At 43.4% G+C, this 23,753-nt stretch overlaps 1 protein-coding gene across 8 annotated transcripts; it reads left to right on the forward strand.

Annotated features, from left to right (window-relative positions):
* The first annotated feature begins 35 nt into the window (after positions 1 to 35).
* Positions 36 to 23,368, forward strand: gdf3 (growth differentiation factor 3). 8 transcript variants are annotated; one of them, XM_078409277.1, is made up of 8 exons: positions 36 to 165; positions 619 to 767; positions 1,763 to 1,860; positions 3,819 to 4,028; positions 7,550 to 7,930; positions 8,237 to 8,348; positions 21,160 to 21,386; positions 22,115 to 23,368. In XM_078409277.1, exons 7-8 carry the CDS (start codon positions 21,275 to 21,277, stop codon positions 22,912 to 22,914), a joined length of 912 nt encoding a protein of 303 aa, XP_078265403.1. In that variant the 5' UTR covers positions 36 to 165; positions 619 to 767; positions 1,763 to 1,860; positions 3,819 to 4,028; positions 7,550 to 7,930; positions 8,237 to 8,348; positions 21,160 to 21,274; the 3' UTR covers positions 22,915 to 23,368. The 8 variants fall into 8 exon arrangements, with proteins under 8 accessions (XP_078265403.1, XP_078265402.1, XP_078265404.1 ...); XM_078409276.1 differs by lacking the exon at positions 1,763 to 1,860; XM_078409278.1 differs by lacking the exon at positions 1,763 to 1,860 and having other exon boundaries at positions 7,642 to 7,930.
* The last annotated feature ends 385 nt before the right edge of the window (positions 23,369 to 23,753 follow it).

Raw genomic sequence — 23,753 nt, forward strand, 5'->3', positions numbered from 1 at the left:
GCTTCCGGCGCGGTGCTCTCTGGGAAGGTTCCCGTGTTGATCTCAAACTCCCAGCAGTCCCCGCGATGCGCGGCGTTGCCGGGGCGACGGGGCCGGGACCTGGACTCACCCTCACCCTGCTCACACTTCACCGGTCGGTGGGTGGGTGACTGAGTGATTGTGTGGGTAAGTAAGTGTGTGTGTGGGTGAGTAATTGTGTGGGCGGGATTGTGTGTGTGGGTGGGATTGTGTGTGTGTGTGGGTGGGATTGTGTGTGTGGGTGGGATTGTGTGGGTGGATGAGTGATTGTGTGGGTGTGATTGTGTGTGTGGGTGGGATTGTGTGTGTGGGTGGGATTGTGTGTGTGGGTGAGTGATTGTGTGGGTGGATGTGTGTGGGTGTGATTGTGTGTGTGGGTGTTGGTGGGTGGGTGAGTGATTGTGTGTGTGGGTGTGGGTGAGTGATTGTGGTTGAGTGTGTGGGTGAGTGTTGGTGTGTGAGTGAGTGATTGTGGATGAGTGTGTGGGTGTGATTGTGTGTGTGGATGGGTGAATGAGTGTGTGTGTGTGTAAGTGGGTGGGTAGCGGCGGCCGATCGTGGGGAATGGGTCATCAACTAAAACTGCCGCTGGCCGCTCAGCATCTGTGGCCTGTCCCGGGGAGCCCAATGGGAGGATGAAGCACAAGCGCAATGCCGCCGTCCTCCTGTACAGAGGAAGCTCTGCGGAGCGTCGGCCCACCTCCCATCACTGGCTGCTGGCTTCGTACCAGGAAAAAGAGGGCGATCAAGTAAGTCTGTTATATTTAACGGCACGTCCTTGGAGCTGCCTTGTCCATCATGTAAGGGCCACAGCTGTGGTTAGAGATTAGTGTCCATCCCATTCTCATCAGGCAACTTTCACTCAGTTCTGTGGTTTCTTAGGCAGCTAATGAGACAGGTGTATTGAACCAGTGCCACAAGAGGGACAGTTAGTGTTTAAAGGGATGGGTTGATAACATGGAGGATGTGGCATGAATCTTCATTGTGAACAACAGGACACACAGTAGGGGTATGCTTTTGTGTGGGTAACACAATTCAGAGTTATTAAAACTTGGAAGGATGGTACAATGGAAGTGAGTTAAAGCATATGAGCCAGGGATAGAGAAATGTGCTAGATCGTACAAGGCATCAGAAGCTCACTTCAGGGGGAATTAGTTTATCAAAGCCGTTACAAATCTGCTTTGAGACGGTAGTTGAAGGGTGGAAGTATATGACAGAGATACAAGGGCATATTTAATTGTAAGAAATATCAAGGTATGCATGTGAAAGTTTATCACTGTATCATGTACACATGCCAAACATGCTGTCTGATTGTTGTTGGAATGGGCAGTGAAGTTTTGGAGTTGGGTGATATGTCTGCATACACTATCATATCTGCTGATACTGCTATAGAACAGTACAGCAGCAGAACGGGTTCTTCTTGATTTCTTTAATTTCTTGGTATCTTGTTTTGAACTCCCTGGTTTTGTTTTTCCCCCCATACGGAATCACTCTGAGCACTTTTCTGGATTAGCTGTATTTGTTTTTCTGAATGCTAAAGACCTGTTGCACCCAAAAGCGGCATCCTGAAAGGTGGAGTGGATTCCATGGTATGAACGGATTTTGGGCTGTGAATCCTGAGCCTTGCCCTCAGGATCCCTTGTTAACCTTTTGAGAGTAAAATAAGAACTTGCCTTTCTCCACAGGGTCAGTGACCTCATACAAATGAATAAAAATATCTGTGCTATTCTATGTCCTATTACAGAAATTCTAATGGAAATAAACGTTCTGTATAGAAGAGAGCATTCTGTCCATGATGGAAAAATACAGGGAGCTAAGTTTATTATTGTCGCATGAACTAAGGTGCAGTGAAGTTTTGTTTAGCATGCTATTTGAACAGATCAGATGTACGATATCTGGATATTATCAGTTCAAACCCAAGTACAATAGATAGGGCAAAGGGGAAGATGCAGATTGCTGAATATAATTCTCAGCATTGTAGTGCATCAGTTCCTTAGACTGTCCATTGTTCCCAGTGGGAGAGGGCTTGGTTGGCACAGTGGCCCTATGGTAGAGTTACTGTGTTACAGCGTCAGCATAAGTTGGGTTATACAACTTACAACCCAAGTTCGATCCTGATTATGCCGCGGGTGCTGTCTGTACGGAATTTGTGCGTTCTGGCCACGACTGTCTGGGTTTTCGCCGAGTGCTCCAGTTTTCTCCCACATTCCAAAGACGCACAGATTAGTAATTTAATTGGCTTCGGTAAAAATTGCAAATTGTCCATAGTGTGTAGTGTGTGGAAGTGTGAACATGATCGCTGGTCGGCGTGGATTGAAAGCCTGTTTCCACGCTGCATCTCCAAGCTAAACTAAACTGGTTGTCTAATTCCCTGCTCTCAATCCACATTGCCATATTTTACAATTCCCTGCCTTCAATCCATAGTCTTGTAGATTACAGTTCCTAAAGTGATTGTCTAAAATGCTATTAAATGTAGTGAGTTTCTTCCTCAAACACCTTTTCAGACAATGGATTCCAGATCTGATTCATTCTTTGATGGTACCAGCTTTATCTGGTTGACATGAGAGAACTTGATTTAAATCATGTTCGTAAGTCATAAGAGCATAATTAGGCCATTCAGCCGATCAAGTCTACGCTGCCATTCAATCATGGCTGCTATCTTTCCCTCTTAACCCTTACTAATCAAGAATCTATCAAACTCCGCATTAAAAATACCCAATGTCTTGGCCTCCACTGCTGTCTGGGGCAATGAATTTTCAGAGATTCACCACCCTCTGACTAAAGACATCTTCTCCTTTCTAAAGGTACATCCTTTTATTCTAAGGCTGTGCCCTCCAGCCCTAGACTCTCCCACTAGCAGAAACATCCTCTCCACATCCATCTAGCCAGGCCTTTCACTGTTCATTCAGATTCAACAAGGTCCCCCCTCATCCTTAAACTCTAAAATATTGTACTATATCAAACTGCTCCGAGTAGAACGTGGGAATGATTTTACAGCATTAAAATATTAGCTAATGTGGGGTGGCAAAGATGGAATGTTATTACCTACTCTTAACCAAATTTGAAGAAGGGTCCCGACCAGACATGTCCCTGATCTGCTGAGTTAGTCCGGCACTTTGATTTTTTTTTTGTTGTAAACCAGCCTTTGCGGTTCCTTGTTTCTACAAACAAATCTAGTTCTTTGTTACCCTGGAAGGGTGCTTTATCCATTTTTGGAATTTGTTGACATAATAGGAAATATGAAATTGGAAGAATTTAAAATGTGACCTTGTGGAATGTGCTAAGTGTTGTAGTTTGGAAATATAGCTTATTTAGATCTGATGTTAATTAATATCAATTTAATGGAGCATTTCCACTGTCCTCATTGTAGAGCCCTGTGTTTCCTTTACAAGGCAAGATTGGCACATTTATGGGTGATTGCATGATGAAGCTATTGAGAATTGACAATGTGCTTGAAGTTAAACAAAGACAATTCTTTGGATGCTGAGAGATCTTTACAGCTTCAGATCTAAATGAGGAATCTGAAAGGTGGTAGGGTAAGTCGTTACCCATTTAGAACTATTGTATTTGGCTGAGATGTATGAAGGCATGTCATATTTTGAACATCATCTGGAACAAAGCAATAATTTCAGTACACATGACAATAATCTAAACGGAACTGATGTCAGAATTGGCAAATGACTAATGCTGAAGTACGGGGGTACAGATGGAATAATTGTAAAGGTCAATCTGCTCTTTGTTTGTTTCTATAACTGTAATTGAGCATTAAGTTAATAAATATGCCTTATCCAATATAATAGAACCTCGTGTCCTGGTGTCGAGACAACAGGCTTTCTCCCAAATGTCAGCAAGACAAAGGAGATAGTGATGGACTTCAGGAAGCGAAGCGGTACACATACCACAGTTTGCATTGACGCTGCCGAAGTAGAGATGGTCGAAAACTTCAAATTCCTCGGAATCAATATCACGAACAGCTTCTCCTGGACCATCCATATTGAAGCAACGACCAAGTAGGCACACCAACCCCTCTACCTCCTTAGAAGGCTTAGGAAGTTTGGCATATCCCCTACAACTCTCACCAATTTCTACAGATGCACCATTGAAAGCATTTTATCAGGATGCATCACAGCTTGATTTGGCAACAGCTCCATCCAAGACCTTAGAAATTGCAGCGAATGGCCCAGGCCATCACACAAACCAACCTTCCTTCTATTGATTACATTTATATTTCATGCTGCCTTGGAGAGGCCAGCAGTCTAATCAAGGATGAGTCGCACCCTGGCCACTCCCTCATCTCCCATCAGGCAAAAGCTATGGAAGTGTGAAAACGCACACCGCCAGATTCAGGGACAGTTTCTTCCCAGCTGTTATCAGACAACTGAATCATCCTACCACAACCAGAGAGCAGTGCTGAACTACTATCTACCTCTTTGATGTCCCTCGGACTATCCTTGACCAGACTTTGCTGGCTTTACCTTGCACTAAACATTATTCCCTTATTATGTATCTATACACTGTAAATAGACAATAGACAATAGGTGCAGGAGGAGGCCATTCGGCCCTTCGAGCCAGCACCGCCATTCAATGTGATCATGGCTGATCATTCTCAATCAGTACCCCGTTCCTGCCTTCTCCCCATACCCCCTGACTCCGCTAACCTTAAGAGCTCTATCTAGCTCTCTCTTGAATGCATTCAGAGAATTGGCCTCCACTGCCTTCTGAGCCAGAGAATTCCACAGATTCACAACTCTCTGACTGAAAAGGTTTTTCCTCATCTCAGTTCTAAATGGCCTACCCCTTATTCTTAAACTTTGGCCCCTTGTTCTGGACTCCCCCATGCATCCCCTCTCTCTCTCCGTCCCTTCTGCCAGCTTCCAAGCCATCTTGTTGAGCCTCATTGTCTGTAAATCGTTCGGATCTAGCCCACAGCTGAGATAGAAACATGGAAACATAGAAAATAGGTGCAGGGATAGGCTATTCGGCCCTTCAAGCTAGCACAGCCATTGAATATGATCATGGCTGATCATCTAAAATCGGTACCCTGTTCCTGCTTTCTCCCCATATCCCTTGATTCCATTAGCCTTAAGAGCTAGGCAGACACAAAATGCCGGAGTAACTCAGCGGGACAGGCAGCACCTCTGGAGAGAAGGAATTCCTTCAATTTAAACCAGCATCTGCCTGAAGAGCTATATCTAACTCTCTCTTCAATATATCCAGTGAATTGGCCTCCCTGCCTTCTGCAGCAGAGAATTCCACAGATTCACAACTCTCTGGGTGAAAAAGTTTTTCCTCATCTCAGTTCTCAATGGACTGCTACTTATTCTTAAACTGTGACCCCTGTTTCTGGATTCCCCCAACATCGGGAATTTTTTTCCTGCATCAAGCCTGTCCAATCCCTTAAGTTCTAAGCATGGCCTGTTCCCTTTATCATTGTTTCTTTTTTTGCCTATCTGTCATTCATTTGTTCTATATCACCGTCTATATCTCTCGTTTCCCTTTCCCCTGATTCTCAGCCTGTAATCATGATTGTAATCATGTATTGTCTTTCTGCTGACTGGTTGCATGCAACAAAATGCTTTTCACTGTACCTCAGTACACATGACAATAAACTAAACTGAACTGAATCTATAAAATCTATAAAATCCCCCTTCACCTTAAACCTATGCCCTCTGGTTCTTATCATATCATATATATACAGCCGGAAACAGGCCTTTTCGGCCCTCCAAGTCCGTGCCGCCCAGTGATCCCCGCACATTAACACTATCCTACACCCACTAGGGACAATTTTCACATTTACCCAGCCAATTAACCTACATATACCTGTACGTCTTTGGAGTGTGGGAGGAAACCGAAGATCTCGGAGAAAACCCACGCAGGTCACGGGGAGAACGTACAAACTCCTTACAGTGCAGCACCCGTAGTCAGGATCGAACCTGAGTCTCCGGCGCTGCATTCGCTGTAAAGCAGCAACTCTACCGCTGCGCTACCGTGCCGCCCTTGATTCCCCTACTCTGGGCAAGAGACTGTGCGTCTACCCGATCTATTCCTCTCGTGATTTTATACACCTCTATAAGATCATCCCTCATCTTCCAGTACTCCAAGGAATAGAGCCTAGCCTACTCAACCTCTCCCTGTAGCTTAAACCCTCGAGTCCTGGCAACATCCTCATGAATCTTCTCTGTAACCTTTCCAGCTTGACAACATCTTCCCTATAACATGGTGCCCAGAACTGAACATAATGCTAAAATTGCAGCCTCACCAACGTCTTATATAACTGCAACATGACCTCCCAACTTCTATACTCAATACCTTGACTGATGAAGGCCAATGTGCCAAAAACCTTTTTGACCACCCTGTCTACCTGCGACTCCGCCTTCAAAGAACTATGTACCTGTACTCCTAGATCCTCTGCTCTATAACACTCCCCAAAGCCCTACCATTCACTGTGTTGTTCCTGCCCATGTTAGACTTTCCAAAATGCAACACCTTACATTTCTTTGTATTAAATTTCATCAACCATTCCTCAGCCCACCTGGCCAGCCGATCAAGATCCTCCTCATGTAGCTGAGACATGTTGGCCGGTGTGGGCAAGTTGTGCCGTAGGGCCTGTTTCTACGCTGTATGACTCTATGACACTGTAACATTGAATTTTTCAATTTTAGATAGTTAAGTAAAAACATGTGATCCCACGCAATCTAATCTTCCAAAACAGCCTAGTATGTGGAACCTTATCAAAGACCTTGGTGAAGTCCATATAGACTCTGCCCTTACCAACCACCGTAGTTACTTCATTGAGTAGTTACAAAGCGTCTTTGAGTGTTTGAAAAGCGCTATATAAATGTAATGCATTATTATTATTATTATTATTATTAAAGACCACAATCAAATTTGTGAAATACAATCTTCAAGATACAAAACCATGCTAATTAGTCATAATTAACGCTTGTTTTTTTTTCCAAATGCAAGCATATCTTATCTCAGGATCCTTTCCAGTAACGTTCCTACCACCGATGTTAGGATTACTAGTCTATAGTTCCCAGGTTTTTCCATTGCAACCCTTCTTAAATAGTAGCATAACATTAGCCATCCGCCAGTCTTCCTACACTTCACCCATGTCTAATGATAATTCATATATTTAAGCCAGGACAACTGCAATTTCTTCTGACTCCCCATGGTATCCTTGAATATTTTTGATCAGACCCTGTTATTTTACTTAAGACTTTACTTTAGAGATACAGCATGGAAACAGGCCCGACGGCCCACTGAGTCCACGTCGACTATCACGAGCACTATCCTACACACTAGGAACAATTTACAGTTTTACAGAGGCCTATTAACCTATAAATCTATGCCTTTGGTGTCTGGGAGCAAACCAGAGCACCTGGAGAAAACCCACGTGATCACATGGATAATGTAGAAACACCAGACAGACAGCACCCGTAGTCAGGATCGAACCCAGGTCTCGGGCGCTATAAGGCAGCAATTTTACCACTATGCCACTGCCGCCCTATTGATTTATCTATCTTAATAGGATATTCAATACCTCAACTGCAATGAGCACTGTCCTCAAGACATTGCAATCAGCTTTCCCAAGATCTATAGACTTGATGTCATTCACTGCAGGAAAAACAGAAGAGAAATACAGTCTGCAAATTAAGATTGCAGAAAAGTACAGTTTAGGAAAAAATTTCGAACTCAGATGACGACAGAACAAGTTTGATTAATGACTTATAATCTATACTTTTTGATGGAAGATGAAAGTAATTGCCCATGAGAATGGTGCATAGGAATTACTAGATGAGGAGAGGCCATGGTCCATCTAGTTCTCCTTGTACCATCCTGCTGGTTGCATATACAACAGTAATGAAGCTTTTGACTAATCGTGACAATCACTTTCTCGACAACAGATGAGGTAAGAAAACATTGTTCAAACGTTTGGAAACTAGTCACCTGATAAATATGTCATATTCTAATAACTCTATTCCCTCCATAAAATTAACAGAATGTAATTTTTATATGAATCAGTATAGACTCCACCTTTTAAAAGAAAAAAATAATTGCTCAATGAAATCAGCTTCTGCTAATTTTTGTTTTGAATTGGCATTGCAAGCATAGGCTGCATATGCTGATTCTGCCTACTCGTAGTCCTCATAAGCCTTTCAAACTCAAATGCATCTTGACATCTTTTCCAATACGAATGTTATTATTTGTTTTACAGAATGCATTCAATGTTTATTATCCATCCCTATTTGCACTTGAGAAAATGATGGCAAGGCACCATATTCTTGAACTACTTTGATCCTGAAGAAAATACATCTACAATTAAGCTGGTAAGGAGTTCCTGAATTTGGATGTAAAAAGAAGGAATTGAGAGGCATTTCCAAGTTAAAATGGTGAGCGACATACAGGCAAATCTGTGGTGAGGTTCCCATGCCTCTTCTGCCTTTTGTTCTTGATGGTAAATGTCACAGATTTGGCAGGTGGCAATTGCACTTCCCTCGTATTGCACTTCCCTCATATCGTCCTGGTTACTTTTTTCAATGATTTATCAATTATTGAAATCATGACTTGTGGTTGCCGCTGTTAAAATTCACTTTTATTTCCCATGAGTATTCACTTGATGTTGTTAGTGAAATAAATATGTTGTGCATAGCAATGGAGTGTCGAATTTGGTAGGAGTCTGGTAGGAGTTCTGAATCGGGTATGTGAGTTACAGCTATACAGCAGAATCCTGTGCACAAAACTAAAGACTGGTGCTTTAGTGCACTGAAAGGCTGTACTGTCAGGGACGAAAGTCAATGTCACGGTTGTAAAACAATGATAGCACTGGAAAAGAGGTCAAGAGATTTACAATTGTAAATAATAATGTTTGGAAAAGGCCATGGGTCTTGTCTAAACTGGCTACTCTTTATTCTTCTTACTCCATTAAAAATCAAATTTGATGGTGGAGGCAGATATGGTAGTGGCATGGAAAAGGCTTTTTGATAGGCACATAGAAATGCAGGAAATGGGTATGGATCATGTGCATGCAGAGGAGATTAACTTAACTTGGCATCATGTTCCGCATGAACCTTGTGGTTCTACTACTGTGATCATAAATTTCAATATTATTGATCTTGCTGTGCGTGTGGTAGCCACTGCCAGTTTCCTTATGCTGAGAACATTTAAAATGCTGAGATAGTTTATGTAACATGTCTCCATAGTTTCAATTAGAGTATTAAAATCTTAAATATTTTACTAGATTGGGCACAGCTACCTTGTGTAGGGTTAAGAATTAGGGGACCAAGTTTTAAAACTAAACCTGGACTGTTTACAGCGGAATCCACAAAGTATTTTCTGCATCTGATAGCTGAATTTTGAAATTTCTCTTCTGTTCTTTTCAAAAAGAAAAATTGATGCAAAATTGGAAAATTCCTTAATGTTCCTCAAGAGCCTCAGCGCTACCTCTTTCTTGATCTCAAACTGCCTTAGCATATTTGTATTCTCCACACAAATCTCGCTGTCCTCCAAGTCCTTCGCCTAGGAGAATACAGATGCAAAATGCTCGTTTAGTATCTCGCCTACATCCCCTGACTCCAAGCATAGATTTCCTCCTTCATCCACCTTCTCCCTAGTCATCATCTTATTTTTAATGTACAGGTAAACAGCTTTGGGATTTTCCTTAATCCGACTCACCAATGACATTTCGTGGCCCTTTCTGGCTTTTCTAATCACTTGCTTGAATTCTTACCGACTAGCTTCATATTCCTCATTGTCCTCATCTGATGGCACCTTCTTAAATCTGACATACGCTTCCATTTTCTTCTTCACCAAGTTTACAACTCTTCAGTCTGAAGAAGGGTGTCGACCCGAAACGTCACCCATTCCTTCTCTCCAGAGATGCTGCCTGTCCCGCTGAGTTACTCCAGCTTTTTGTGTCTACGGTTTACAACTTCCTTGGTCTTCCTCAGTTGCCTTACCTTGTCATTCTTATCCCTCCTCCTTACTGGAACATGCTGATCCTGCACTCTGATCAGCTGGCCTTTAAACAACTCCCAGATGTCCTCTGTGGACTTATCCAATAACAACTGACCCCATTCTACCTCCCTTAGCTTATGCTTAATGACATTGTAATCTGTCTTGCCCCGATTTAAGTACCAATAGACAATAGGTGCAGGAGTAGGCCATTCGGCCCTTCGAGCCAGCACCGCCATTCAATGTGATCATGGCTGATCATTCTCAATCAGTACCCCGTTCCTGCTTTCTCCCCATACCCCCTGACTCCGCTATCCTTAAGAGCTCTATCTAGCTCTCTCTTGAATGTATTCAGAGAATTGGCCTCCACTGCCATCTGAGGCAGAGAATTCCACAGATTCACAACTCTCTGACTAAAAAAGTTTTTCCTCATCTCTGTTCTAAATGGCCTACCCCTTATTCTTAAACTGTGGCCCCTGGTTCTGGACTCCCCCAACATTGGGAACATGTTTCCTGCCTCTAACATGTCCAACCCCTTAATAATCTTATACGTTTCGATAAGATCCCCTCTCATCCTTCTAAATTCCAGTGTATACAAATCTAGTCGCTCCAGTCTTTCAACATATGAGAGTCCCGCCATTCCGGGAATTAACCTAGTAAACCTACGCTGCACGCCCTCAATAGCAAGAATATCCTTCCTCAAATTTGGAGACCAAAACTGCACACAGTACTCCAGGTGCGGTCTCACTAGGGCCCTGTACAACTGCAGAAGGACCTCTTTGCTCCTATACTCAACTCCTCTTGTTATGAATGCCAACATTCCATTGGCTTTCTTCACTGCCTGCTGTACCTGCATGCTTCCTTTCAGTGACTGGTGCACTAAGTCACCCAGATCACGTTGTACGTCCCCTTTTCCTAACTTAACACCATTCAAATAATAATCTGCCTTCCTATTCTTACCACCAAAGTGGATAACCTCACACTTATCCACATTAAACTGCATTTGCCATGCATCCGCCCACTCACACAACCTGTCCAAGTCACCCTGCAACCTCATAGCATCTTCCTCACAGTTCACACTGCCACCTAGCTTTGTATCATCGGCAAATTTGCTAATGATACTTTTAATCCCTTCATCCAAGTCATTGATGTATATTGTAAATAGCTGCGGTCCCAACACCGAGCCTTGCGGTACCCCACTAGTCACTGCCTGCCATTCTGAAAGGGACCCATTTATCCCCACTCTTTGCTTTCTGTCTGTCAACCAACTTTCTATCCATGTCAGTACCCTACCTCCAATACCATGTGCTCTAATTTTGCCCACCAATCCCCTATGTGGGACCTTGTCGAAGGCTTTCTGAAAGTCGAGGTACACCACATCCACCGGCTCTCCCCTGTCAATTTTCCTAGTTACATCCTCAAAAAATTCCGGTAGATTAGTCAAGCACGATTTCCCCTTCGTAAATCCATGCTGACTCGGAACGATGCTGTTACTGCCATCCAAATGCTCCGCAATTTCGTCTTTTATAATTGACTCCAGCATCTTCCCCACCACTGATGTCAGACTAACTGGTCTATAATTTCCCGTTTTCTCTCTCCCTCCTTTCTTGAAAAGTGGGATAACATTAGCTACCCTCCAATCCACAGGAACTGACCCGGAATCTATAGAACATTGGAAAATAATTACTAATGCGTCCACAATTTCTAGAGCCACCTCCTTAAGCACCCTGGGATGCAGACCATCAGGCCCTGGGGATTTATCAGCCTTGAGTCCCATTAGTCTACCCAAAACTTTTTCCTGCCTAATGTGGATTTCCTCCAGTTCCTCTGTCACCCTAGGATCTCTGGCCACTAGAACATCTGGGAGATTGTTTGTATCCTCCTCAGTGAAGACAGATCCAAAGTACCGGTTCAACTCGTCTGCCATTTCCTTGTTCCCCATAATAAATTCCCCTGCTTCTGTCTTCAAGGGACCCACATTTGCCTTGACTATTTTTTTCCTCTTCACATACCTAAAAAAGCTTTTACTATCCTCCTTTATATTATTGGCTAGTTTACCCTCGTACCTCATCTTTTCTCCCCGTATTGCCTTTTTAGTTATCTTCTGTTGCTCTTTAAAAGAGTCCCAATCCTCTGGCTTCCCATTCTTCTTTGCTATGTTATACTTCTTCCCTTTCCCCAACATCCAGACCTGGCCATATTCAAAATGATCTTAAAATGAATGGTGCATGACCTGGTGAGATACTCCAGTACTTTGTGTCTTTTTTAAATGTGGAGTTGTGATCATTATCAGCAAATTCTTCTTCCACTGCAACACAAGTCACCTGGCCAAGCTTGTTTCACAATGTAAGGTCCAGTGTGGTCCCTTCTTAAGTTGGTCTACCCACAAACTTTCAGGAAACCTCTTATGAAACACTTAAATTCTGCTCCGTATAATCCACTTGGCCTGAGTAACATCCAGTCAATATTGGGGAAGTTAAAGTCACCCACAACAACAACCCTGTGGTTCTTGCATTGTGACAGCGTCCTCTGCCTTGGATGTCTCTTTGACCCCTCAGGGCGGCAGGCTGGCACAGTTGTAGAGTTGCTGATTTGCAATGCCAGAGACCTGGGTGCAATCCTTACCAAGATTGCTATCTGTACAGAGTTGTATGTTCTCCCCGTCACCTGTGTGGGTTTTCTCCGGGAGCTTCGGTTTCCTCCCACACTCCAAAGACATGCAGGTTTGGAGGTTAATTGGCTTGGTTAAATTGTCCCTAGTGCATGTAGGATAGTGTGTGGGGATTGCTGGTCGGTGCTGACTCTGTGGGCTGGAGGGCCACTTTCCACACTGTATCTCTAAACTAAACTAAAATTATCTCCAAACTAAACTGGCTGACAGGTTAGGAGAGGTCAATCCTCAGCAATATTAGTAACAGCTGGGTCCTATTAAAAAATATTGTTTGGCCATTTGAACCTTGTCATCTGCTCCCTATAATAGCCCAGCATTCTCACCAGAGGTGAGAAGGGAGAGGATGCGATGAGGAGGAAGCAGACGCCTCCCTAGTCACAGGTTCAAAGACGATTGAGCCTCGGGGAAAAAAAACCCAAGATCACCAGCACCACCGTGTGGTCAAGACTTGAAAGGCTGGGAAAGAAGCCCTAGACAGCCAGCACCACTACCTGAGGCTAAGAGTAGCCTGGGCAAGCCTCATATCCCAGAACCTCTTCCTCTCTACAGACACCAAGGGACAGTGCGCGCGCGCACGCGCGCGCACACACACACACGCACACACGCACACACACACGCACACACACACACACACACACACACCACCCCCCCCCCCCCCCCCCGATGTGCCAGCCTCTTCAAGCCCAAAGCTGAGCCACCAGGAAGAAATCAATACTGTCAACACCTCCTGTCAAAGCAAGGGTAAACTGCAGGATGAAGCCTAGGTCACCATGCCTCCTCCTTTAAAGACCAGGACTAAGATGCTGGGACAAGCCCGAGATCGCTAGAGTCATCACACATGGTCTGACAGCAAGGGACAGTGCCCCCATGTGGTCGTGAACTTTCTTACCACTGTACGTAGAATAAATCATGTAAGTTCACCCTACTGCGAGTGTCGGTGTGGTCACTGCTGAACCTGGCGTCATCCTCAATGCCACAGCATCCTTCCGTAATCTGTCTACATATCTGATCCTCTATCTCCCTCTGGCTATTGAGTGGCTTATAATATAATCCCATTAGAGCAATTGCATCTTTCTAATATTTTAGCTCAACCCATAATGCCTAAGTAGATGTACCCTCCAGTATGTCCTCTGAGTACCGCCGTGACACTTTCCCTAATTAGCAAACCAACTCTTCCACCTCTTTTACCCCCCTCTCCAGCTCATCTGAAACATCGAAACCCAGGCATGTTGAGCTGTCAGTCGTGTCCCTCTCACAACTACGTTTCCGTAATGGCCACAAAATTATAATTCCAAGCTCTATAGATCCAAGCCCTAAGTTCATCAGCTTTATCCACAATACATCTTGCATTAAAGTAAACACACTTCAGCTATTCATTATCTGCATATTCATGAACCTCTCCCTGCCTGTCCTTGCTTTGATAATGAAATCAGTCTTGATCTTATTAAATGGTGGAGCAGGCTTGAGCTGAGTGGTTTACTTCTGTTCTTAATTCGTATGTAACCCATTTGCTTTCCCTTACAATCACTTAATTACGAACTGACCTGCTTTGCCATTTGAGCTAGTAGCAAACAAAAACAAATGTGTACAGTCATTATGACCCTGCTGAGCCGTTCAGCAAAACTGGCGGATCTCAATTTCAAAACTACTTTCCTACATACTCACCATAACCCTTGTCTCAGCTAAACAACAACAATCTATTTCTATCTTGTGACTTGGATTTAGAAACATAGAAAACATAGAAAATAGGTGCAGGAGTAGGCCATTCGGCCCTTCGAGCCTGCACCGCCATTCAATATGATCATGGCTGATCATCCAACTCAGTATCCCGTACCTGCCTTCTCTCCATACCCCCTGATCCCTTTAGCCACAAGGGCCACATCCAACTCCCTCTTAAATATAGCCAATGAACTGGCCTTCTGTGGCAGAGAATTCCACAGATTCGCCACTCTGTGTGAAAAAAAACTTTCTCATCTCGGTCCTAAAAGACTTCCCCCTTATCCTTAAACTGTGACCCCTTGTTCTGGACTTCCCCAACATCGGGAACAATCTTCCTGCATCTAGCCTGTCCAATCCCTTAAGAATTTTGTAAGTTTCCATAAGATCCCCCCTCAATCTTCTAAATTCCAGCGAGTACAAGCCGTCAGTGTAGAGAATTGCAAGTATTTTATGACACCCAAATTCCTCCTGGTCTGCGTGATCTGCTCCAAAGAAGTACACAACTTGAACAGTAATATTTCTACCCATGATCAGAAGGAAAGGGCCTGTCCCCAACTATGCACATGTTGGAAGGAATGAGGTGGCCATCACATATTTGCCCCAGGACTGTACAGCCTGCAGTCCTGACACACCAAACAGGACTTCAGCGAGTCGACCATTCACTGATCAGTCTTGGATCAGTACACACAGCCACTGCTTTAATTTGAATGATTCCCATATGCTGAACATGATATGCAGTAGTACCTTTTGGATTCACACTTGATGCTCCAATTCAAACAATTCTGATTTACCAGAATTTTGTGCCACCGCCTACAGAAAGAGCTTGTATCATGTGGTCCAATTTTCAATTTGCCCCACCCCAATGGTGCACAAAGGAACATCTTTACAAGTGGACATTGAACTACAGATGCTTGAAATTTAGAAAACATGAAATGTTCAGCATGTCAGTCAGCATCCAAGGAAAAAGGAACAGCATTCATGTTTCAGGTCTGGGATCACCTGAAGAAGGGTTATCAACTTGAAAAGTTACCTTTCTCTCTCCAACAGATACTCTACAATCCAAATATTTATCTTTGCCAGAGCAACTGTAATCTCTGGGAAATCACCATCAATAACTTGCAGTTGAAAATTGCCCTGTACCAAATTAGTTGTTGCCTCCTGAAAAGTCAGCTGCGATAATCCATCCAACATAGCATTCTTCTTTCATGTACAGTGTCAGGATCAACAGTGGGATGGATCATCCTTGTAGTCACATAGCCATCAGTGTCAGAATGGCTGAGTTTGGTCCCGACATTGCCACCAGTACTTCAGGATCTGTGTTCAGAGTAAAATGACTCCAAGTTTCTGAAACCAAATTGATTTTCAGGGCTTTCATATGCATTCACTTGTATATCAACATGGGATAGATCCAACTGGCTAAAATATCAAGAATCTGTCAGAACCACAAATAAGCTGTGCAAGATGGGTAACAGACACTGCTTGTCAGGGTAACTTCCTGGTGCTCACATAAATACAGCACTTTTAGCTATCATAGGGTCTACTACCAGTGGGGTATCCATTCATTGTTAAACTTTCATTACTGCCGTTTAGACAGGTACATGGATAGGATAGGTTTAGAGGGGTCTGGGCCAAGCGCAGGCAGCAGGGACTGATGTGGATGGGGCAAGTTGGCCTGAAAAGCCTGTTTCCACGTTGTATGATTATGACTGTAAAATCCCAAAGCTAGAGCAGTAGGAAGCCGAGGGGTGACCTTATTGAGGTGTAAAGGATCAGGGACATGAATAAAACAAATGCCCAGTCTTTTACCCAAGGTAGAAGATTCTAAAACAAGAGAGCATAGGCTTAAGGTGAGAGGGGAGAGATTAAAGAGAGGCTTCAGAGACAATATTTTCACTCAGAGGATAGTTTGTATGTGAAAGAGCTACCAGCAGATACAATTACGACTTTCAAAAAACATTTGGACAAACATATGGATAGGAAGAGTTTAGAGGATAGGGTGATATTAAAGGTAAATGGGATTAACCCAGTACACCAATTTGGTCATCTTTGATAGGTTGTGCTAAAGTGACTGTTTCCAAGTTGTTTAGCACTATGTGGCAAATTCATAACACTTCTTACATAATTCTTCACACTCTGGATAAAGAAAGCCAGCTTTGTGTTTTCAATTCCTCCCCCAATCCCCCTATTCTTACATGCCTCACATGTGATAATCAAGGTCTTCAATAGATCAGATTGGGAAGATGTTGGAGGGGATTCCATCTAACTGCTGCTCATGATTATACACATCCTCTTATCAGGGAAAGGGAATCTCCATTGGAACATCTTCCTAATCTAGCTGGTTCAGGCCAAGGATTTCTGAAGTTGGGGCCAATTCAACACTTCTAAATAGCCCCTTTTCTGAAACTCGAGCTCCTGTTGCTCAATGGATTGAAACAATAAAAGGAAATCAGAGCTAAACAAGATGGGTAATCCTGAGGGGACACTTTTGACACCAGAACAAAGAAATGGTATTTGCTCTCAATTTAATATAATTTCATAGAAAACTAAAAATTTTGAAGTGATAGAAAATATTTTGCATTTTCCAATTTGTACATTCTTATTTTTATATGGGCTTCGGCACAGTGGTGCAGCGGGTAGAGCTGCTGCCTCACAGCTCCAGCAATCCAGTTTCAAGCCTGACCTCTGGTACTGTGTGTGGAGTTTGCATGTTCTCCCTGTTATAGTCTGGTACTTTATTTTCCTCCCACATGCCAAAGTGTGGGTTGGCAAGTTAATTGGCCACTCTGTGTAATGAGGGTAGAATCTGCAGGCAGTTAATGAGAATATGGAGAGAATGGATGTTTGGCATAGAGTCTGCAGATCAAAGAGCTTGTTTCTGTGATAGATTGACGACAACCGTTCTTTCAAAATCACTTCATGTGAGCTATCGTTTTATCCAATCTGTGCAATGGTGGGTAATGACAACCCACAGTTGAAAATATGTTACTCTGCAGGATCTAGCCAAGCAAGACCGATGCGTTTCAGACAAGCTACAGGAACTCTTTAGCACTTAAGTAAACCTTGCTGCTAAAACTACTTACAAAAAGACATTCATAACATTTGCAGGTATACAATGAGATATTAATTTGTCATTAGTGATTTTAACATTTGTTTGCAATATTTAAATTATGTCAACATAGCAAACATTCCATCAGCAATAATTTTGAGGGGGTTTATGCATGAATCCAATTCAGTGGAAGAAGGACTCGAAACTATGCACATTCCCCTTTTTGCCACTGCTGTGGAACTGTGCCACTGATCTTGGAATGTGTCGTCTGCAACTCCTTACGCTGGAAGAACACTGTATTTCACAGACTAAAGTGCCTCTTTTACCAAGTTGATGGACAAACAGCAATGATGAATGTTTGAATATAGGTTCCCGGAAGGATTCGTGGAGCACAAAGATACAGGATACTTAACGGCTCAGGATCTACATCAACAAACATAATTTCATCCCTTTTCTTCCCTATTCTTGGCATACACACAGTGTAGATGGAAAGGGTGACCGTAGTAAACAAAAATATTTCACTTCAAGTCAATCGGGGAGCGCCCTGGACTGAATATCCTGCAGGACAAGACACAGAGTCAGAGACTAAGAGCATGGTCCAGGAAGACTATGCCTTTCATGAGCACTCATTTTTGTACTAATCCTATCCATTTCATACTTCACACATTTCCCCTCATTCTATCACTGGGGCAATTTACAGTGCCGAACAACCTACCACCTTGCATGTCTTTGGACTGTTAAAGAAAACCAGAGCACCTAGGGAATACCACACAGTCACAGTAAGAACATGCAAACTCCACAAAGAGAGGATCAAACCCAGGTTGCTGGGTTAGGCAGTAGCTCTGTCCTGAACAAAACTGATGGATCCTGCCCAATGATTCCTTACGCAGTCTTTCAAAGAAGAAGAATGAAGGATGTTGTGAAGCATAGCCCAATTACTGCACGTCTGGGATCACCATCAACAACTCTGCAGATAGGAGATTTTAGCACTTGCTCTGTAATTAGCACTCTCTCTGCAATTAACACTTCAAAGTGGCAAGCAAACATCTTTCCTCAGCCAAATGTATTCTGAACAGTTGGTGTCCTGTGGCTCATTGTCTGTAGTTGCTACATCAATTTTGACCTGCTGAGTGTACTGAGTACCACCTCAAAGGGTGATGATTACAGCTGAAAGGAGTTGTCTGTGTTTCAGACAATTGCGACTGAACTGATACCATTTTAACTCTTTGATTGCCTGTGACCACACAGACTGAAATGTGTACTCCTCTAATTTTGGAGAAACAAGCTGCCACTAATCTGCCTTCCAGAATACAGAATTCAAACTACAAGCCTAAAAAAGATAGTTCAGACTATATTCTTAACAGTATAACTATTAAGTAGAATGGTTTAGGAATCCAATTTCAAAAATCGCTAAAACTAACAAAGAGCTATAAAGACAAAGGGGTGAAACAAAGGGCAAACCTATGCCCTCTAGTAATTCGCATGTCCATTGGGAGAAAGATTCTGACTACCTTTATCAATGCCTATCATTAACTTTACAAAAGTCTATCAGGACTCAACTTAGCCTCTGACGTTCCAGAGAAAACAATCCAATTGTCAGCTAGTAAAACAACTCCTTACTCTGCAACCCAAGTTAACACCCGACCTCGGGTGTCTGTGTGAAACTTGGATATTTTCTCTGTGATTGGCAGGTTAATTAGCCGCTGTAAATTGGTCCTAGTATGTAGTGTGGGGAGAATTGATGGGAATGTTGCAGAGAAAATAATTTGGGGTGTAATGTGTTTCCAATGTTGCAAGGAAGTATGTAAAGTAAAAAGATGAATAGAATGTTCTGCTTTATGTCAAATAATATAGAACAGTACAGTACAGGAACTGGTTCTTTGGACCTGCACATGATCCATATCCCTCCATTCAATGCATATCCATGAGTCTATCTAAAATCCTCTTAAATGCCTGTCTTGTATGTATTTCCACCACCACCCATGGCAGTGCATTCCAGCCACCTCCCACTCTCTTTGAAAAAGAGCCTGCTATTTTAAACTTTCCTACTCTTACGCTAAACCCATGCTCTATGGTAATTAACATTTCCAGTCCTGGAGATAGATTCTAATTATCTACCTTTATCAATGCCTATCATTAACTTTACAAAAATCTATCAGGTCTCAACTCAGCCTCTGACATTCTAGAGAAAACAATCCAAATTTGTCAAACCTTAAAAGTAATATTTTCTAATCCAAGCAACATCCTGGTTAAGGTAGACACAAAATACTGGAGTAACTCAGTGGGTCAGGCAGCATCTTTGGATAAGTGACGTTTCGGGTCTGGACCCTTCTTCAGTGTGATTGTATTTCCCCACCAATGTACAAGAGCCCACATCGGGCACACCGGATGCTGCAGATGAGGTTAGAGGAGGATTGTGTGAACCTCTGTGTCACCTGGATGGAAATGATGGGGGGAGTTATAAGGAGGCATTGACACCATGGGCTGAGAGGCCAGTTGGTGCGCCATACGGATGATGTATGTATTATGTCAATTGCGTTTCCTATTGGATGTTGCACTTTAGACAGAAGCCTGTAGGTGGTACTGGTTTACACAGAATCTACCAGGAGGTAACACAGTTATAGAGTCATGCAGCATGGAATCAGGCCCTATGGCTTAACTTCGGCCTTGCTGACAAAGGCACCCTATCCACACTAGTCCCATTATCTTGCACCAGCCCCATATCCCTCTCGATTGTTCCTATCCATGTTATTGTACCTCACAGCTACTTCCTTAGTTTATTTTGGAGATACAGCGTTGAAACAAGCCCTTCAGCAAACCAAGTCCATTCTGAGTATTGATCACCTGTACACGAGTTCTTTGTTATCCCACTGTTGCATGCTACGGACTTGGGGCAATTTACAGAACTATCTTAAGCAGAGAAATTTGATCTAATTAAGGTACTTAAGATGATTCAAGGAGTTGACAAAACTGGCTGGAGAGAAACTACTAATTGTACTGAGGAAGTCCACAGCAAAGGCTCCCATAACCTCAAAACTCAAGCAAGAAGTTTAAGAATGGACATCACATGAAGGATAGTGATAATTGGGAACACTCCCAAACCATCCTGTGGAAATGTTTGTTATTTGTTTTAGTTAGGCTAGGGTATGAAGAATTACAGATAAAGATGCACATTTAGTTAAAACACAGAACAGCCATAATGTAATAAACTGGAGGGACTGCATAGCTAATTCCTGTAGTTCAGTTCTCAAACTGGCAATCGTGTGTTTAAAGATTCAAGGCATTGTTTGTTGGGGGTTGAGGATCTTGCAGCACAGTTCAAATGCAGTAACCATCAACAACTGTCTGGAGAAGGAGATAAGACTTTTCAATTGCAAATACCAACATTTGGTGGCAATTAAATGCTCTCAGCAGGTGAGAATTGGTGGAAGCTGATTTGAGCCTGCTAGTCTCAAGAATATTTCAACATTCAAAATCAGTTTGGCTAAGGGAAGGAAGCTGTTTGTGTCCCAAACCCCTCCCCAGTACGTGGGGCTGATCCTAGAACTCTCAATTGAAATGCTAATGACAAAGCGACAGAGATGAAATCACCATTCAGCAGAGTTGTTGAAGCTAATCTCAGACTGTAACTGGAGCTGGGCCTAGGCGCACACAGTCTTTTATTACACACCTCGTGCTTTGTGCTGGAGTCAGGGATGGCTTGGGGTTCCCTCATTACCTGTTTAGCTATGATTTTGTTTTCCCCCCTCAGCCTGTCTGAGCTACAGGACCCCCAGTTTCAGGAAAAGGCCTTTTTAAAGGCTTTGGGTTTAACAAGCCGGCCTCAACCCTCTGATCCCAGGCCTGTCCCAGTTCGACTGTGGAAGATGTTCCAGAGGAGATCCCGATCTCTCAGCGAGGTCGATTCTGGAGAGGACATGTGCAGAATGGATGAGCTGGGGGTGGAGGGAGACACCCTCCGCCATCTCCCTAATTTGGGTAAGAGCCATTATTGATGTGGTGGTATTGAATGAAAGCTGCAAAGTTGAGGGAGGTAGGGGTAGTTGGGCATCATGTTTCTGGGATTAATGTGTGAGTTGCTGGGATCTTGTTTCTGGGGGTGAGAGTATGAGTTGTTACAAACCTCGTTTCAGAGGGGTTGAACCTGGCGGTTGTTTGAGAGAGGGTCTTGATTCCTGGAAACAAGTGTGCCAGTTGCTAATGTTTTGTTTCCTGAAGTGAATGCGCTGGGGTCGTGGGTCATGGTCTACAGGGGGCAGAGTGTGTGGTTGTGGGGAGTCACGGGTTCCAGGGACCATGTGTGATAGTCAGTGGGGGTCTCAGATTCTGGGGGTCGAGTGTGGTGGTGGGGGGGGGGGGTTCCAGGCTTGAGATCAGATTGGGTTTCCTCCTTCCTACCTGGGAGTGGGTGAGGGTTTGTCTGTAATCATCTATTTCCTGAGGTACAAGCCAGGGTGGTGCCTTCTTTTCCTGGGAGTGAAAGAGTTTGTGATGGGGAGTCTTTCCTTTCCTGGGTTTGGTGATCAGAGTGAGTGGGACTTCTGACCTGGGTGACATGTTTGGCTCTTCTGTCCATGGGTGCAGGGGCAGGGTAGGGCAGAGGGCCTTATTTCCCTGAGGTGAAGGTTTCTGTCTGTGGGACCCAGACTACACATCTCACTTACCAGCTGTTCTGATAATTGCACTTTGACCATCTGTTTCATCAGGTGACTCAAACCCCGAGCTGGAATCGTCTCTTTCCTCTTGTGTGCGGAGACAGCTCTACTTCAACCTGTCCGTGCTGGAAACAATGGAAGAGCTGACACTGGCTCAGCTGGAACTCTCCTTCCTTGGTGACCCCTATCCCTTCCCAGGTGTAGCCACAGTCTGCACTTTGTCCATCTGGAGTTTGGGGGAGCCCTCCAGCTCCAGACAGGAACTTGTGGCTTTGCAGTCCTTTCAATCACTGCGTGGCTCCCTTTACTTCAACCTCACTCATATCTCCAGAGCATGGAGACACCAGCACAGCAATCAGGGGGCATTCCTGGAGATAGGCAGCACCTCAATAAGGGATCACCAGGAGCTTCACCCAGCATGCAGCCGGATTGCCCAGGATCTGCGCATCTCCCTGTTGGTGGTCACTCTGAATCGGGAGAAATGCAAAGCGTCCAGAAGGAAGAGGAGCTCCTTTCAGCTGCCACTTGCGTTCAGCCGTGTCTGCAAACGTAGGAGGCTCCATATCCAGTTCAAAGATGTTGGTTGGCAACATTGGGTCATTGCCCCTCAGGGCTATATGGCCAACTATTGCCATGGGGACTGTCCTTACCCACTGAGTGAGAGCCTGAATGGTACCAACCACGCCATTCTGCAAACGCTAGTACATTCCACTGACCCCGGGCAAACCCCACAACCCTGCTGCGTCCCCATTAAGCTCTCCCCCATTTCCATGCTCTATTATGATAACAACGAGAATGTCGTTTTGCGCCATTATGATGATATGGTGGTGGATGAATGTGGTTGTAGGTAGGATATATTCCTGGGTAAAGATGTGTTTTAATTTGTAATATTTTAGATCTACTGTTTTTAGCAATGGTACCTTCCCCCATGATGAACTTCTGTCAAATGTTTTTTGTTTTGGGTGGATGGTGGTGTGAATTGAATTTCATCCACCTGAGCCAACATCTAGCATCATCCTCAAACGTGTCCCCTTAAGTTAATTGTGGAATGAAATCATTTGATGCAAAGTTGCAATTATGATTGGATTCACTCTACACATTTTGTTGTATTTTTGCATAATGAACTGAAGTGTTAACGTTCACGTTTATGTACACATAAGAGAACTGGTGCCAATTGGCACACTGAATATTTCTTGGATGTTTTTTGTTTCATTTCAGATATCCTGTATGAAATAATTTTGCTTTGGTAACTGCTGTCATTGAGCAATTTGTAACTGTGGCAAGTTTATTGAAATAAAAGCAATTATTCCACATTCCTGATAGTTTGCAAGATTTTTCCTTTCAAATACTGATCTTCTGCAATTTCTAAAAGTTGTTATTGAATTAACCTTGGAGCATTAATTCATTTTGTGCATTCTGCTTAATACTAACTATACGATTAAGGGTCTCGACCCAAAATGTCACCTATCCGTGTTTGCCAGAGATGCTGCCTGATCTGCTAAGGTACTCCAGCGCTTTATGTTCTTTGTTATTGGAAATTCAATGTTCCATATATAAGAAATAAATTTAAAAGTGGGCAGTTTTGTTTAGCTTTAATCCAGGCTAGCCTATAGTATCTCGATTAAAGAATGGTCCTTAGGTTCTTTATCAGAACACCTTTGTGATGAGAAACATCTATTAAATGGAGAGA

The sequence above is a fragment of the Rhinoraja longicauda genome, chromosome 12 (assembly GCF_053455715.1).
Source record: "Rhinoraja longicauda isolate Sanriku21f chromosome 12, sRhiLon1.1, whole genome shotgun sequence".
In the NCBI taxonomy this organism is placed as follows: domain Eukaryota; kingdom Metazoa; phylum Chordata; class Chondrichthyes; order Rajiformes; family Arhynchobatidae; genus Rhinoraja; species Rhinoraja longicauda.